Genomic DNA, 18,783 nt, shown 5'->3' on the forward strand with positions numbered 1-18,783 from the left:
AAAACAGATAAGAGGAGAAACCTTCGCTCCATTCACTGGGCATTCCTTCTGTATAATTTAATATCCAACTGAAAGACTACAGCTGCGATTTGTTAAGAGCTAAATAAGTTTAGAGCATGCAGGTCCATGTCCTTGTACAGCTAGTATTTAAATCTTCAACCTTCATTTTTAAAAGAGCAACACTATTGCCTACTAAGACTTCCTATCTTCTTTGGCTTTGGTAACTAGTATTCTTCCTGGAGAAAGGAATTTTTTTTTCCACAATGCTGCAATTAATGCAATCATAGCTGTTCACCACAGAAAAAAGAACTGAATATCCTCTGGATTAAAGAAACGGACCTTTTATTTTTCCCTAGGTCTGCCTTCCCATTTTATTTCTTTCTCTTTTACTCCCTTTCTTTCCTAGCACAAAAGTTTGCTTCAAGAATTCGATTTCAGATTATTTTCTGAATTCCATGTACATTTCAGCATCTCCAGCTGGACTAAATTCAATAGTACAATACTACAGTTCAACAAAGTATGACAAAAATTCACATGAATTTATGCCTAAAGAATGATTAAATCTTACTCTGCTCACTCCTACAAGCTTCACAGTTGCCTCAGAGTAAGAACCTAGAAGTCCAGGGCCCCAAGTTGGCTACTTTCTAAGTATAGAATTTTACAGTATTTTAAGTACACTTAAAAATCAAACAAACAAACAAGCAAACAACTACAGCAAAAAATATGGGTCTAACAGTCCTACACTAGCATTCTGAAGCTCAGAATGGGAAGAGAGCTTATATAGCTTACACCATGATTTTATTATTCATTTGCTTACGGTGTTAGTTGAGTTTCCATTTAAATGTAAGCCACTGTCAAAGAGAGGTGATGAAGCCCCACTGCTGTGATCACTGGATGGTCCAGGGGAACCTGGAAATCAGATCATGAAAAATAATTGCTTATGTTAAAAATATATGTATATATCAGGCAATATGTATTCCAGCCATAAAATACAGGAAGAATTTTTAATATAAAGTACAAAACAAAGCCAGAAGTAATATTTGCGTTTTAGAATGACAGCCAATAAAATGTCCATATGCTATAATTTATGTCTAAAAAGAAAAAAGATAGATAGATGTCATTTTATGGAGGCTGTGCTCACGTGAACTACTTGCATGCTTAACTGTTTGCAGGATTTATGACTGAAAAGGGGGAAATATAGCCCCCAGTTTTAAAAAGGAAAAAAACAAAGACTCACGGAACTACAGCCCAGTCAGTGTCACCTCTGTGCCCAGCAAGATCATGGAGCGGATTCTCCTGGAAATTAAGCTAGGGCATTTGGAAAATAGGGAGGTGATTGCTGACAGCTAAGATGGCTTCACTAAGGGAAAATTGTGCCTGACAAATTTAGTGGCCACCTACAATGGAATTACAGCGTTGGTGGATAAGGGAAGAGCAATTGACGTCATCTACCTTGACTTGGTCAAAGCATTTGACACTGTCCCACACAACATCCTTGTCTGTAAATTGGAGAGACATGGATTTGATGGATGGACCACGTGGTGGAGAAGGAATTGGCTGGATGGTTGCACTCAAAAGAGTTGCAGTCAATGGCTCAATGTCCAAGTGGAGAGCAGTGACAAGTGGTGTTCCTCAGGGGTCGGTGTTGGGACCAGCGCTGTTTAACATCTTTATTGTTACATGGACGGTGGGATTGAGTGCACCCTCAGCAAGTTTGCCGATGACACCAAGCTGTGTGGTGTGGTTGACATGCTGGAGGGAAGGGATGTCATCCAGAGGGACCTTGACAGGCTTGAGAGGTGGGGCCATGTAAACTTCATGAAGTTCAACAAGACCAAGTGCAAGGTTCTGCACATGGGTCAGGGCAATCCCAGGCACAAATAAAGGCTGGGCAATGACCAGGATTGACAGCAGCCCTGAGGAGAAGGACTTGGGGGTACTGGTGGATGGAAAACTGAATATGAGCCAGCAATGTGTGCTCTCAGCCCAGAAAGCCAACTGTATCCTGGGCTTCATCAAGAGAAGTGTGACCAGCAGGTCGAGGGAGGTGATTCTCCCCCTCTACTCTGCTCTTGTGAGACCCAACCTGCAGTACTGTGTCCACCTCTGGGCCTCCCAACATAAGAAGGACATGGACCTGCTCGAGCGGGTCCAGAGGAGGGCCACAAAGATGATTCATAGTGCTGCATCATGTCTCCTATGAAAAGAGGCTGAGAGAGTTAGGGTTGGTCAGCCTGGAGAAGAGAAGGCTCCGGGGAGACCTTATAGCGGCCTTCTAGTACTTAAAGGGGGCTACAGGAAAGATGGGAACAGGCTCTATATCAGGGAGTGTGATGATAGGATGAGGGATGATGGCTTTAAACTGGAAGAGGGTAGGTTTAGATTAGCTATAAGGAAGAAATTCTTTACTGTGAGGGTAGAGACACTGGACCATTTCTCCAGAGAGGTTGTGGGTTTCCCCTCCCTGGAACTGTTTCAGGCCAGGTTGGACGGGGCTTTGAGCCACCTGATCTAGTGGGTTGGAACTAGATGATCATTACGGTCCCTTCCAACCTAAACCATTCTATGATTTTACAATTAAGCCTTTTTTTCACTGAGAATGTAGTCAAAACCAAGTAAGAAATTCAGTTACACAAATCCACTAATTTAATTAATGTTGAAAGTCTCACCTTAGAGTATAACATGGACTGTATTTATAAACAAAGCTAATAAGAAACTCCCAGACAAGTACTAACTGTGCACATACATACACTTAATTATATGTCTTTTTCTTAAAACGTCAATTACTTTCAAAAATTATGCACCTTCTTAAACTGAAAAATTAAAAGCAGTCAGTCATCGTGAAATGTTGATATTATGTTAATATGTTAAGATTACACAGTTAGATTCTTCAAGTTATCTCTTCCTTTAGCAGTTATGCATGATGATCCTGCTTTATTAGTTAAAGTGACTCCAGGAAAGCTTAATACTTTTGTAACACACAATATTGGAAGCAGCACAAAGTCACATCATTGTGTAATTTTTCCTGAAATGTAAAATGTTAACGTATAAAACCAAGAATATACAGTTACTGTCAGAGAGCACTTGGTTTTATCAATAAAGCACATAAAATCAATTCCACAGCATTATATTCATCATCACTGAGAACTCATTTTTCCATCTGAAGAAGTCACCTGAAATTGCCTGTAAATCATTTCACATTAATAGGTCTGTCAAGTCTAACATCACAAAAGTCAAAAAGTAATTCTTAGTCATATAGTTTTGTACGTATCTTTTCCACATATCTGGAAGATTTAACAAAATGGAACTTAATTCAGCAAAAGCTTATTTTCTCTGTAACAAATCTCTGTCAGTTCAGTGCTGAGGAGTCAGAATTTTACCCTGAATTCTGAAGTTTCAGCATGTTTTCATTTGAATTCTTTCTGTACAGCATTAGATGACGTCAGCAGAACGAACCACTGTGCTTTGCTTGTAAGGGTCTAACCCAAGCGCCGACTTTAGTAGCTAGCTACAACATTTTGTAGCTACTATATACATACAGTAGAACACAAAAATCTATGTTCAGACTCATAGATGACCACAGTGACTTGCTGGAACAGAAGATAATTTCTAATATTTTTAATAAAAATAATGAAATTAAAAAGTTGGCATTAAATTCTCCAGTGAAGAGTCTGCCTGCTGGTGGATCCCACTGTCTCCGGCAGTAGACAACTATGACAGGTCCACGAATCAATCACATTCTTAAAGTGGAATTATTGCACCTCTTCAGCAATTTGAGCCTATCAAAAGACATGAATTTGGGTATTTTCAAATCTCTAATTCCAGGTTTTACCATAATTCAAAATACAACTTCATAATAATTTATTTTTTTAAGTAAACTGACATCCATTGCATGGGAAAGCTAAGAATAAAAGATTAAGGAACAAATTTCTGTCTTACCACATTGTCCCTGCAGATTTGCTTTTCAGTTCAGCAGCTTTCTTTGGTTTTCTGAGTCACAACAAACTACATAGCCTCTCTCAGGGTGTGCCACCTCCACCACTTGATTGCAAGCAAGTTAACAAGTCTTTTAGTCTGCTCCCTGCCTATTCTGCCTCACTCACTCATGGACTACTCCTTCACAGCCTCATTCAGCATTTTAGAAGCTCCCACTGTATATGCTCAACTGCTTTCATGGAAGGTGCAGTGCTCTCATCTCTCCAAGGAGCATTGTTTGCCTCCCCCCTATGGCAGCCCTAGAGCAATCAGGTACTCTTTCCTTCCTGTTGTTAGAACAAAATACAGTATATACATCCACATGATATACATAATATAAAATATACTAACACAAAGTAAATCTTGTACTATCTGCTACTGTAGCCCTTGCCCAAGTAGATGGGACTCCAAACCACATGTTAGGTACCACTCCAAACTCTGGAACATTAGTTTGAGAAAGACTATAAAAAAAAGATTTTATGTAAAATAAAATATCTGCTAAAGGTAAATCCCCCCTTCACGACCACAATACACCCTGATGGGTACTGATGCGAGAAAAAAGGCATTTGGTGTGTTGTGAGATTTCCAGCAATCATTATTGACTATCTGTCCTCTTATTCCACCCAAATCATAGTTAGACAGCCAGCCTATGAGGAATGCAAACCTACACTATGACAGTCATCTCAGAGCCCCACCAACAGGTGGTTGTTTATTTCAGTCAGTGAATTACACTGAATCTCTAAATAAAAAACAACCCCCCCAAAATGCAGGACAGCAGATCAATGTACAGCAAGTAGTCAGCAAGATTTAATCCTTTGCAACAATTTGTCTTATAATCAACATTGCTGAATGATACTGGAGACCTCTTGTATAAAAATAAAATCTCATTTATCTAACTTGGTCATTACGTCAATAGACAACCTTCAATAGACAAAAAGCCCATTCCAGAACAACCATGAAATTAAAATCAAAGGAAACACTCCTGGTGATTTTTAATTGTACTGCAAGCTTTGTGACTTCAGAATATTCAGATAATTTGGTATAACTATCAAAATGAAAAATTCTTAAGAGAGCTTTGTGACTCAAATTCCTTTTTGTGCACGGGCTTGTGAAAAGCTCTTCCTGAAATGGGGTGCTTTGTCCAACCACTGCTATTCACCTTAACTTCAGTGTATGGCCCTAAACCGTATCTATTTTCAGTAATTTTCTACAGCTTACTGGCTTATTTCCTCACCACAGGGGTAAGTAGTTACACCAAGTCACTTACCAAAGATCATCTGACTCATTGAGCTTGGTTTCCACCTGATGGCTGCATAGAACATCCTAGAGAGGAGCAGGTGATCTCTGTGCTGAAGTCCAGCTTCAGTTCAGAAGAAGGGTCATTTCTTAAGTTCCTCAGCTGTCTGATCACACTTAGCAAGTCCTTTTGCTGAGCATATGCTATAGGACTGAAGGCATGGGATCATGTACGGGACTGGGCAGGGGAGTATAATGCTTGCCAAAGATTTCCTCATGCTCTGCCTAAAGGAGGCAAGTCTAATAAGCTGCCCAAAATGAGCAGTCTGTATCCAAGACGTCTCTTTCATTTAGGAAGCACGGCTTCTCTGCTATGCTTGTTGATAGACTGTGATAGCTTGTCTAAAATGGCACTGTCTTCCCTATTCCAGATAGGTTTTCTTTGAAGAACAGTAATCAGTGGCAGACTCCAAATGGTACTAGCTGGCCACAGGCCATGAAACAGCTCCTTTGAAAGAGCATGGAAGTTTCTGTAGAGTGAAAGTTCCTGGTTCAAGTGTTCATGGAGGCTATTTACCTACAGAAGTTTTGTACGCACCTCTAGTCACATGGAGACAGAAGATGACCTGGTCACCCTGCTAATCACTATTTTCTCTTTTCAAAAACAGCACTTTATGGAAGCAGTGCCATAATGTCAGCTTCCCAACACGAATGGCTGCAGTGCGTCCTGGTGAGAAAGGCAATGCAGGAGTTCCTCCTCAGTTCCTCTTCTCTCCCATGATGTACCAAGAGGACAACAACATTCTTGGACCTGCATGAACTCCTTGTGAAGGTGGCAGCTGTCTCACACAGTGCGTACTGGGTGTAAGTGGCAAGGTTTTGGGAGGCAGGGTGGTTCCAGGGGTGGGAGAGGGTCAGGGGCTGCCCTGTGCCAGACACAGCTGGTTTCAGCCAGCTCCAACTGGACCCACCACAGGGCACAGCTGAGCCCCTCAGCCAAGCTGGTAGCACCTCCAGGAAACTATTTAAGAAGGGCAAAATGCTGAACAGCAGAGAGAGAAGGAAAAAAATGTGAGAAAAAATCATACGCACCTCAACTTCACTGAAAAAGGAGAGGGAAGAGTGTCAGAGCAGAGATTCCCCTGCAGTCCATGGAGAGATGAAGGTGAGGCAGGTATTTCCCTGCAGCCCATGGAGGACCATGTCAGGGCAGATACCCACACTGCAGCCCATGGAGGACCCCATGCTGGAGTAGGTGGATGTGCCCTGAAGGAAGCTTCAGCCCGTGGTGGGGACACGCTGGAGCAGATTTTTCTGGAACAACTTCAGTCCATGGAAAGGACTTATGCTAGAGGAGTTTGTGAAGGAATGTAGCCAGTGGGGAGGACCCACACTGGAGCAGGGTAAAGGTGTGAGAAGGAAGAAGTGACAGAGAGGAATGCTGTGTACCGACCCCAACCCCTCATTTTCCGCATCCCCCTGCACCACTTGCAGGGGAGGTAGAGGAGTCAGTAATGAAGTTGATCCTGGGAAAAGGGGTGGGGTGAAGGTGTTGTTTCAGTTTATTTGTCTTTATTTCTCACTGCCTGAATCTATTTTAATATGCAACACATTTAATTAGGCTTCCCCAAGTTGAGTCTATTTTGCCCATGATGCTAATTAATACGTGATCTCCCTGTCTCTATCTTGACCAAGAGCTTTTTCATTCTGTTTTTTCCCCATTTTCTGTTTGAGGAGGGTGTGTGAAAGAGCAGCTGGGTGGGAGTTTGGCTCTTAATCAAGGTTAACTGACCACAAGTGATAGAGTCCAAGTGTGTATGTGATGTCAGTCAACAAGATGAGATAAAATTGCTAGGAGGATTTTCACAACCACAAATGAATATGGTCTACAGCACAGGAACTACTGATAAGACCCTGCTAATTTACCAAAGTTATATCTAAGCTTGGACAGTTATCCAAGGCATTATAGATTTAGTCTATAGGTCTATAGTTGTCTGATGACCTAGGATAGAAAAGTAGGAAGACAAAACCTCAGATTTCATTATAAGGAGCACTGACCAGATAAAGATCTCCAAGTTTAAACAAGATTTCTTCAAATTTAGATTTCATTTTCAAATGGAAATGATATGCAGTAAGAACTTACTGGTTTTAGCATAAAATGTGTAGTTCAGCTTGGTAGAGGCCCATCAAGTTTGTGTTTAATAAGTGTAGGAATCTAGATGACATGACAGACACTCTTCCAATGACAAGAGCTACACCTATGAGACCTATGATTCTGCTGAAATCAATAAAAATCAAGTACGTAGTTGAGCCCAATTTATCTAAATCCCCAAAACAAGATACATTTTAAATCTGTTTTGCTTAATTTGGAAAGAGAATCATATGTAAGATAAACTGGTGCAAATTATTTGGTCTGATTAAGTTAGCCAATATATTACGTACACCTTTGTACTTGCAATATTTATTTCAAGTGAGTATCTTGAGTGTTTATATCTGCTAACCAGAAAAAACAAAATTTTCCCTCATCTGCATTGTTCATAAACAATTTACTATTGCTACTCTTAAACTACTCGGTTGTCACATTGTAATTCTGCTCTCTGACAAAAATTATCAAAATATCAAATTAATTTATGAAATATGCAGAATTAATGTTATCCATTTGTTTGGTAAGTGTCCTGAAAATACCTTTCAGTGTGAATGTATGATTCAAAGGTTTGTAAACACTATTTTATTGTATTCAGGCAAAGCTTCTGTAGAAAAACTTCCAGATATCACCCATGATTGTACTGTATTTCAGTGAGGTTTTCATTTTATTTTGAATAAACTGTACAGAAGTAATCATGCAGTATGCATTAGATTCTTATATGTTAAGCAATAAAGCACACGTACAATTTTCTATTTCTTCCTGTAAAACACTCAAAGATTGAATTCCTATTTCTGTCACTGTCATCTTCTTATGAGAATACTGCAAAGAGGAAAACAAATTACTCCTATCCGTTAATTTCCTCTTACCTAATGGGAGCTTTAAAAATGATGGAGCTTCCCTGAGGTACTGAACAGTGATGGTAACTTCATCGCCAGCATTTCGCAGTAGGTGTACCTGTCAGTGTGACAAATAACAGCTACTTTAAAACAAAGAACCACCAGTCATGGAAAGCACATTACTTACAATGAAATCAACATCTCTGTTGATCTATAAGAAACTCGGTATGAACATTTGTGACTGGGAATGAAGAATAACTTGAGCGTCAAGCCACACCAACAATGCATAAAAGTAGGCAAGACCAATGGAATTACCTGAATAAATACTTTGGTGGGCAACCTGATTTTATATACCAGCTGAAGACAACTTCTACAAACAAATTCATTTTATAAAACTGGCATAGGGTAGTAGGGAAATGTGTATTTAAGTAGATATAATACATTAATTGTGTGTGCATACACATAAATGGACACATAAATAGATATTAATATATCATACATATCTAGATCTTAAATATTTGGTTTGACTAATTTAGGTGATACATTAAGCACATTTCTCTGTTTCGAATATAGTCTTTTGTGACTATCTTCATTATCTGTAAGTATTTGCTGACCAGAAGGAACACATGTACACACACATATGTGCATAGACACATGTATTAAAACATCAGGATTTAATTAAAGGCATAGCACACTACTGCATAAGGAGCTTTTTAAAATGCAGAACTTCAAATAACGTCTTTGATGGAATTTGATTCCTATTAAAGGGCAGAGGTATTCCCCCTTTTTCATATCCATGACACTCAGGAAACAGGTATTGCATTTGGTTTATATGTGGCCCACACACAGGGTCTGCAGCCCTGATCCTGTCTGTCAGAAATGGATGCTAATGCCTGTGGCCTCTAATCTGAGCACAAGCAGAGCATGCATCAATCAGAAAAGTAACTAGCCACAGCAGACTAACTCCTATAGATGTATTTACCACTCTGATGTTGTACTTGGAGGAAGCTGGTGCTTGTGTTGTTTCAGACCACTATTTTAGCACAATGCCACATTGGTCAACATCATGAGATGCAGGATTACCTCAAACATTGTAACTCCTCCTCTTGTGCACCTAAAATAGTACTTCCACCAGTGACTGATGTATTCACCTACATGAAAACATCAAGCTTATGCCTCAAGCATCAAGCTGATACCAGGACAGGTGAAGATATCAAGTAAGCAGTCACACAGGCTAAGAATTTTAGGCTACGAAAATATTCTGGAAAAGAGAACTGACCATAAAACCCCCAACACTAACACTGAAGAAAATACTGTCTGGACGCAGACATGTTCTGATTTGGTTGATTAAGTAAGCAGGTATATGAATCACCCATATAAAATATTGCTGCTGAAAGCTTACTGTTTGCTGTACGTGTAAAATCCATATATTTAATAAAGACTTAGAGTGTCTGCCTCCATCCTGCCCACCCATCTTTCAGACCATCAAACAATGACTACCACTGCTAACAATCTGCAGTAGCACTAGTGACTGACAACAGATCAGTCCCTGGGAGGGAATGATAATGTTTTGCAATCATTTAGTTAGGAAGTCCACCTCTGCAGGGGAGAAGCAGTAAGCAGCTCAGTAAGGTCAGTGAAAGCACATAACAGGCAGTCTGATCAGATTGGAGAGTTTGAGGAATGAGGGTGCAGAAGCAAAGGGGTAGGGAATGCATAAGAGAGATTTAAAAAAAAAAAAAAAAAGTGCCTGCAGATTAAGCAAGTTTCCCAGAAAGGACCTGCATTTCCTTTCAAGTTCTTCCTTCCTGATGGACAGAATCCTCCCTCCCCCAGGGCCCCATTTCTCTGCTCTTCTTGTTCTCTACTGAAGTATTTTTACTTTTTTTTCACAGGCTCAATCCACATTTACTCCCCAAACTGTAACAGCCAGTTCTACCTGCTTACCCCCAACATTCTGATATGAGGTGTTCTACTCAAGTCAAAGATTTTGTGGACAGTTGACTACAAGAGAATCTGAGGTCTCATTGTGGAAAAAAAGTTGTGGAAAAAAACATTATGATCACTGTTTTCTGCCTAAAACCTCTCAGGATGATCACAGTAGGAATAACCAGGAACTGAAGCACAGCAAAATTAGAATGCTTCTTTAAGGTCATACAAGGGTGTGTCAGGACTGCAAAGCAAACCAATGTGTCTTGAGTTCTAATGTAAAAGAACAACTATGTCTCCTGAAACCCTTTGCTCCTTATTTCCTGCAGTATTTTAGACATTATTTATTACTTACTAAGGACTGAAGATGATTGGTACCTCTGCTACTCCTACCCTACTGTTCAAAGGCAGTTCCTCCCTTTACCTGCAGACTATTATACATATAAAATATATATATAATATACATAACAGTCTATTTGATAGATATAAAGGCCTATTTTATATATATTTTATATATATATAATTTATATATATTAACATAGACAAGATTCAGCTATCATATTATTCTTAAATACTTCTGAAATTCTGCAGTAACTGGATGCTTTTTTTAAAATTTAATGCCTGATTTAAAGATTCTGGATTTCTACACTGTCTTTAATCATAAATTCTAGATTATCTTTAAGTGAGGTAAAGCTCAATAGTTTAAATTTATTTAAACTAAATTAAACTAGAATAGAATTAGAATATTAAAATAGAACATTTGTTCTGTGGATTTAGACCAGGTACTGATACCAAAGGCTTAAACAATTTAGTTAATATACCAATAACTGGCCCCTTTGTACAAGCTTCCTACAGACAAGATAAGCAAGGCTATGTGCCAAAGAGCGACCCTTCCCCAATTCAGTATGCTTTGTACAGACAAGATAAGAAAGTATGCGTGCATGGAGGTGGTCTCGCAATGTATGCATTAGATTTTCTGGAAATAGGCAGGCACTTAACATATGCATTAGACTCCCTGGAAATAAGGAGGTACTTCTCGGGAATTATATAAATATCCAATTTTTTTTAACGTATACAGAGTGTGTTTTTTTCCCCGGTGTGCATGTTAGGAGGAGAAATCCCCCATGCACCCAGTGCTGCAATAAACTAATGTTGGCTTTCTAAACTATCATTTGGTTTGGAGAGTTTTCTTGGTTACGATTTTTGGTAACACTGATTTGCACAAAATACTCAGAAACTAATGAAACCTATGTCAACTCACATAAACCTTTCCTCTAAATTAATGCTTTAATATTAGGGTATTTATATAGATCTATCATCACATAATATTGGGATGCACCAGCAAGATTAAAAAATGAATATTCATGAATATAGTTCTGTTTTGGAATAAATCCATGATGAGTTGAATTGAAGCTAAAAAAAGCATGTCTTATAGACCTTCACTATCATTCTGTCACATATAGCTGAGCTACATATAGACATATATACACACACAGAAACATATATAGGTTACGCTTGCTTTGTTCAAAAGCTGAAACAGACTCTCATAATAGTCATATTGGACCATATGTGAAAACACAGGTCAGACATACATACAAAAATTTGTACGTATTTCATATATTTGTATATCTCTATATAAACTGGTCTAGAGATGAAAAATGCCTCTGATAAAAATTGAAGAAACTGTCAGTATATCCTTGTATATGTTAGTATATCCTTGTATAAATTAGACTGCGGTCACTTTCTGGTCTCCAGCTGATGAATTTGTCTTCCCAAACTTCATTAATATCTGCATTAGGCATTAGGCCTTGAAATGAATTGATGTTCTCCTTCTAGCCCAGCCACACCACCTAATGACTTTGCACTATTTATGCTAAACTACATTGCAACAGAGCCTTCACAACTACATCAAATGCTTATAAACATGACCAAAATGTTTATAAAAGACAGTAAGTGATTTTTTTTGTCACATTGTACTGATAGAACCACTGAATGTTGGAGTCATTGACCAACAAAGCTTAACTGGAAATATTTTCTATGAGTATATGTATAAAGTAAACAAATAATGAATTACTTTATTGTCTTTAAAAAAAAGGTAATTAATTATGAAATTACATGTAAGCACTTGGAACAGCAGATGTGCTTCACTTCATAATCTTGCACATAATCAGGTAGTGAATATTATTGTAATTAAAAAAAAAAAAAAAAAGTTGTCTAAATTCCTGGCCCCTACCTGAAAGTTGATTTGGTCCCAGACGTGCAAAGATGTTTGGCCTGATCCTTGGAAAAAAATATAAGCTCAGGCCAAGTTCATATGGTTGCAAAAATTTAACAAGTAAATAAGCTACAGGCAGTCGCACTGACATCTGCAGCATCCAGGGGGTAACAACTGCCCTGATTTGACATTAGGAGGGAAACGTGTGCCACTTGCATGTGTACAGGTGCTGGCAGCCCGTGAGGAGCGGCCGGGGCTGCCCCATGCCGGACACAGCCAGTTCCAGCCGGCTCCAGCCCACCCACCACAGCTCAAGGAGGGGGTGGGGCTAGAGGAGTTGGGAATGAAGGAGTGAAGTTGAGCCTGGGAAAAGAGGTGGGCGGAGACTGTTGGTTCAATTTTTTTTGTCTCTATTTCGCAGTACCCACATCTATTTTAATTGGCAATAAAATGAATTAATTTTCCCCAAGTCTGTTTTGCCCATGATGTCAATTGGTAAGCGATCTCCCTGTCTTTATCTTGACCCATGAGTTTTTTTTGTTCTATTTTCTTCCTCTCTCCTGTCGAGGAGGGGGAGAGAGCAGCTGGGTGGGCATGAAGAAGTGCCGCAATGCTATTCACATAGCCTAGGTTCAGTGAATCCCTTCTCGGTGCAACAGTGGCAAAAAGGTAATATGGTAGGAAGAGAAAAGGACACCCAAGGCATTCCCTTCCAAAGAAAAAGTGTCAGAAATTCAGTATCAGCGTAGTAGAAAGTCAGAGTTGGCAAGACATACAAGATCCTGATATCGAATGCTGCTGTATCTTGTGATACTATTTTACTTGTCACTGGGTAGTAAATATATTAGTAATGCTGACTTCAGCTTATAATCAGTGTAGCAACATCAGTATTTTGTAAAATTCAATAGATAATTTCAAACCCAACAAATTTATAATATAGTCACAACACTGTACTGAAATATGTAATGAGAAGAAACATAAACCAAATAAAATTAATACTGAGAACTCACTTTCTTATTCACAATTGGCTTTTTTAGAAAAGCCACAAATGTGAACCATTTTAATTCTTTGACTTTGGAATAACACAGAAGAATTTTAACTTCTTAATAGATATAAACATCTTGAAGAAAACTTTCAAACACAGCGTAAGACCTGTGTTCCCTCTTAATTAAGCAAAGACTGTTTGCACACATTTATATTTGTCAAGAGATGAGACAGCATGACAGACATACTGTCTAACATACTTCTGGAATATCTTAGTCAAATATTACGAAGATAAATTAAATCCAAAAACTGTATGGAACAAAACAAAACAGTAGATTAGAAACTGCTGCAGAGCATGAAATTAGATTTTTATTTCAAATTATATTCTGAAAAGGAAAGAACTCTTATATTAATGATTTGGTTTAAAATTACCAAGCAGTAATACCTTAAAAGATACTCATACTGTATCATACTCTTCTGGAGCTACTTACTATTCTTCAGTACTGTCTGAAGAAGTGGTATTGAATCACACACATACTAATTAAAAAAACCCACAATTTCAGTGCTCACAAGAAGGTATTAACAGTATGGAAGGTCACTAAATAATGCACTGCTCTGTGGTGCTGAAGCTTTTGCACAAGTCCAGTAAGTCCAAAAAGACAAATCCAGCAGCTTTGGAGTAACATTCACTGTTGCCTTACAGTACCATTAATATAAAAGAAGAATTGTAAAAGTGAGTTGTTTGGGGTTTTTTTTTAAATAGTTGATTAAATACATTTACTGCTGCTAACTCTGTGTGCGTCTGCACTTACTTGTGTGTTCGTAGGTATGAAGGAGAAAAGAGCATCAAAGAAAATGCTTGTTTTTCATGCTGGCTCTAATTTGCGGATTTTGCATATCTCTAAGTGCATTCATCAAGCCAAGGTTTATTATGCTTCTCTTTTTAACATGCATTTCTCAAAAACAGAACAGAGAGAATGTTAAAATTCTAAATAGGAGCTTCTAGATTTCACTTAGCTAACTACAGTCCAGAGTCTGCAGAGAAAAATATGACTCATATTTTAGGAAAAACGAATTATGTTTGTTGCCTCATTTTTACTGTCAACACCCATTTTAGGGAAATCCTGTATAACTAACTCAGGCAGGTAATTCAATGGCGGAATTCATAGCTGATGTGTATTATTTTTAAATTCGGGTGCCTTGTGTTATAGTGGCTTGCTCTAAACCTTCAAACGTACCTGATCCTTAATATTCACACCGCTCAGAGATGTAAACAGGGGTTTGTCTGTTTGAATCAGGTTCTGTCTTATTATAGATCAGAACTGTAACAGCAATTAAAATTGACAAGGAGCATGTCATTGACGAATGAGTTCACCTATATGGTCCTTTAGCTCAGATCTATTCCAAGAGCAGAAGTCACATCATTTAACTCTGGCCATTTAAAAGATTCAATTCTAAAGTAGTTGTTAATATTTTTTCTAGAAATCAGTAAAGATCTTAGGATAAAAAGGAATCATCACCTGCAGGTGTCTGTCTCTAAATAAGGAGAGTCTGAATGATAACCTTGCACCTTAAACATCTGAAGTTAGATGAAATGAATCCTATCCTGCATCCTAATCTTAAATGAAAAGTTATTAAACACCTAACTCGGACTAAAAGTCTGTCGCCAAAATTCTGAAGTAAAAGGAAGTGAATCTCCTGGTGAATGTCTAATCTTCAAGTACATGCATTTCACAAATAAAACAACTGAAATTCACACAAAGTGCAGATCTTGGGCTGGACAAGTACCTGGGTGGAAGATTATGTACAAGCCTGTAATGCAGCAGGCAAACAACCAAGAAAGTGTAGTAAAACATATGAAAAAAATTAGATCATAACATATAATAGTAAAAAACCCAATGAAAACTATCGAACTGAAAGTTTTAGAAAACTCTTAAACCCTCAGAATGAAAAAGGAACCATAGTACTTAATACTTAAAATGCCTCCTAGACTAAAGCATGTTTGGAAGTTTTTTTGAAACTTTGCAGTTTCAGCTCAACCCATATGAGTAGAACTGAAAAATCTGACGTGGTGCTTTCATGTCTATGAGTAGGCAAGGAAGATGCACGAAAAACTGAGACCTTACAGTGCAAGTAATCTTTAAAATGACAGCAGAAGCAAAGTGGCTTTAAAAAAGTTCATAAAATTAACACTGAATTGCAAACAGTATTGGAAAAAGCATAAAGCAGAATTAAGTCAGTAATAATGTAAATAATGATTTCTTGGCAATTGTCTCTTTTCCATTGGTCAATTATGAAGCGGTTTCCAATAAATACCTCTGATTTTTATCCTCCTTAGCTTTGCAGTATTCAATGAGCAATACTCCCTTCCTTAATGCTTAATTGGCTACTCCAAAACAAGCATTTGTGTCTGAACAATTTATACATACGCTAGGAAAATGACAGTGGATTTATTAATTCTACAGTGACTTGCAACACTCTTCCAGTCTTTTCATTTTCACTTAGGTATCTTATCCTATAATTAGAACTAAAATTATTTTTACAGAAATCATAGATATCCTGCATAATTATATACCATGACTTAAATAACTTTTCCTTATACTTCTCTACTTTACCAGTACTATTCTTTGACATTCATGTATGTGTTTGAAGAGATTCGTAGCTTCCATAGCCATTGAGCAAACCACAGAATGAATTATACAACTTGGTATAATATTGCTAATTGAGTCAACCTGCTCCTGTTTTGAAAATCTGTCCATGCCATACATGTTAGTAGCATCTTGTGGTTTTATTCTCTCAGACTGTGATCAATATTTAGCTTAAATGATTAGCTCTCTATATGGCTACTGGAAGATAATCCACATATATATGTATATTTAAAGAAGAGTGTATCTTTAAAAGACAAATATATTTCTATTTCACGCTGTCCTCTTCCTATTACGATATGAAAGATTCAGGGCATTGTTTTTGTGACAAATCCTTACTGTAATGTTCTGTAATCTGTCATTATAAGTGTCTTTATAGCTTCTCTCCTCTTTCTTTTCTGCAAACTGAGCCTTAGAACATTGTAATTAACAATTTCAGAAAGCCATCAGTAGCCTGCAGAATAGATGCACATGCCCAAACATACAGATACATGTAAGAAAAGCTATAAAGTAGGCAATCACTACCATGACTGATTTATTAGTGGTCTCTTGCCTCTATTGTTTATTTTACAATTTTTATCTGATCATTAGATGAATGTTTATATTACCACAATTTTGAGAAATTTTATTTCACCTGTCATTTTGTAAATATATAATATAGTCTCTGTTTCAATGAACTAAAATTTTTAAAAATGAGACAAAGCATATGAGAAAAGTGGTGAAGTAAAAAATTATTTTTATGAAGTAGTTTCTGTCTGGAATGTTGTCACTGCTACAACATAGCAACAATAGCAACAATAATAACACAGTATTGCACTGTTACTGCTACCACCCCTAGATAAAAGTATTCTACTTTCATCCCTCTACTGAAATGTAAAGCCTTCAAGCAGCAAAAAAAAAAAGACAGAGCTGACCTGCATTGGACATATGTGGACAGTTCAAAATGTTCTAATTATACAGAAAAATACAGAGAATAATGTTGAATTTACCAAGGATGTTATTAATGATCACTTCCAAAGTGAAATGAATTACACTCAGAAGGATGGCGTGACCGCAGACACAGGAAAGGAAACTGCAGGGTTACAGTTATAAAGAGAAGGACAGCCCTTATTGAGAATGCTTTTCCAACAAGTAGATAAATATGTATTTTATATTATTATGAACGAGTAATACAGATTATTAAATTATGAGTCCCATGCAAAGTTTGTAGTTAAAAACAGCACTTGCGTACCACTGAACTGGGCTTGCTATGCAGTTACTGATCAGAGGTAGAAGAGATTGGAAAATCTTGCTGAAGCAATCAGTTTCCTTGAATACAATACAGAGCTTTTATACTTCAGAAGAAACTACAGGAAGACAGAAAAGAAAGATCTTAGGCAGGCAGGCAGAAATTCTCTAGCTTGGGCTGCATGTGTATTTTGTCAGACATATTTTACTGGGACAGATGTCAGTGAGTAGGTGAAACATTTAGACACTGATGAACAAGATTTCTAGCGCACCATGAGCTAATCACACACCCAAATCACACTGCTGCTCCACTCCCTCTATAACCTAGGAGCTTTCTCATGACATTCTTGTGCTTCAGCAGGAACAGGGATTCACAGCAAGCTTTCACCACATCTTATGAAGCACAACTCTCTCTATGGCTATAGGTACATAAAAAAACTACCAAGTATAATACAACTCCCCTACACACTAAGAGAAGCCATACAGTTTTTTGTTTGTCAAAGAATAATATATAAATTCAGAAGTATTAACTGGAGACAAAGCAGAGAGAAAAGTAAAGCAGAGGAGGGACTGGTGCTTTTCCCATTTCTCCTCGTGCTTGACTTTTGTTTTTTTTCCCCTCCTATTATACTCACATGGATTTGCTACCATTCACATCTTGACAATCAGTCCCTTTGGCTGGACCAATATCTGAGGAGTCTCCATCATGGTGGATATGTAACAGCAATTGTTATGTATGTCTCAGACTGGGCATTGAAACTGTAAAGAATCTGCATCTTCCAATTCAAAATAAAACATATTATTTATTCTCTGAGAACCTAAGTCCTAATTATTATCACTTTAAAAATATCTCCTTGCCATTACCTACCTATCAAGAAAATCCAGTTTATGGAAATTTTCACAGATTTAAATTAAACTGCAATTTCTCTTAGTTCATTCAATTAGCACTTTTCTCTTATTTCTGCCTACGAACACAGTAAAATATGTTTGCAACCACAAAGCTTCAGCATGAATTTAAACAAATAACACTACTCCTGTATGATATAATTGCCAGGAGTTATAGACAAAGAAGGAAATTATTCTTTTTTTTTGTTTTTTCATGATTTTGTACATTATTTTTTCTACCTAACTACACACTTTAGTATGTGTTTCACTTCAAAACATTGCTTACACAAATATCTGGGATATGAAAGATGCTGACACATATTGTGCACTGCAAAATACATTTTGAGTCAAATCAGCTGTTTCCTGAAGCAATGCAATTTTAAATAAATTTGCTTAAGGTTAACTATTACCTGAAGCATGAAGACCTATCCCTGAGAAAGTAACTTTGCCATTCTTCAAAACATTACAAGACTATTGGAGCATTATAGGGACTACTTTCTGGAAATTCAGGTCAGTCTCAACTGTATCAATGTGCTATAACTGAAACAGTTCAAAGCCACAGAACTCATAATTTTAGAGTAAGTATGTTTTATCACTCACTAGCTGCTACACATTACTTGTAAAAGGAAGGAACTGTCTCAGGTATCAAAAAATCACAACAAACAAAATTGCCAAATTACCAGAAAACAAACTTACAATTCCTAG

General features: G+C 37.6%; 1 protein-coding gene across 1 annotated transcript in view; it reads right to left on the reverse strand.

The window, feature by feature from the left end:
- Positions 1–18,783, reverse strand: part of SNTG2 (syntrophin gamma 2) — a 293,650-nt gene that overhangs the window by 104,391 nt on the left and 170,476 nt on the right. The window contains exons 7-8 of the mRNA XM_074864709.1: positions 8,224–8,311; positions 818–909 (exon numbers count right to left, since the gene is read on the reverse strand). Of these exons, the coding sequence (XP_074720810.1) occupies positions 818–909; positions 8,224–8,311 (180 nt within the window). The remainder of the gene's footprint in view (positions 1–817; positions 910–8,223; positions 8,312–18,783) is intronic.

This window comes from Strix uralensis, chromosome 3 (assembly GCF_047716275.1).
Source record: "Strix uralensis isolate ZFMK-TIS-50842 chromosome 3, bStrUra1, whole genome shotgun sequence".
Lineage (NCBI taxonomy): Eukaryota > Metazoa > Chordata > Aves > Strigiformes > Strigidae > Strix > Strix uralensis.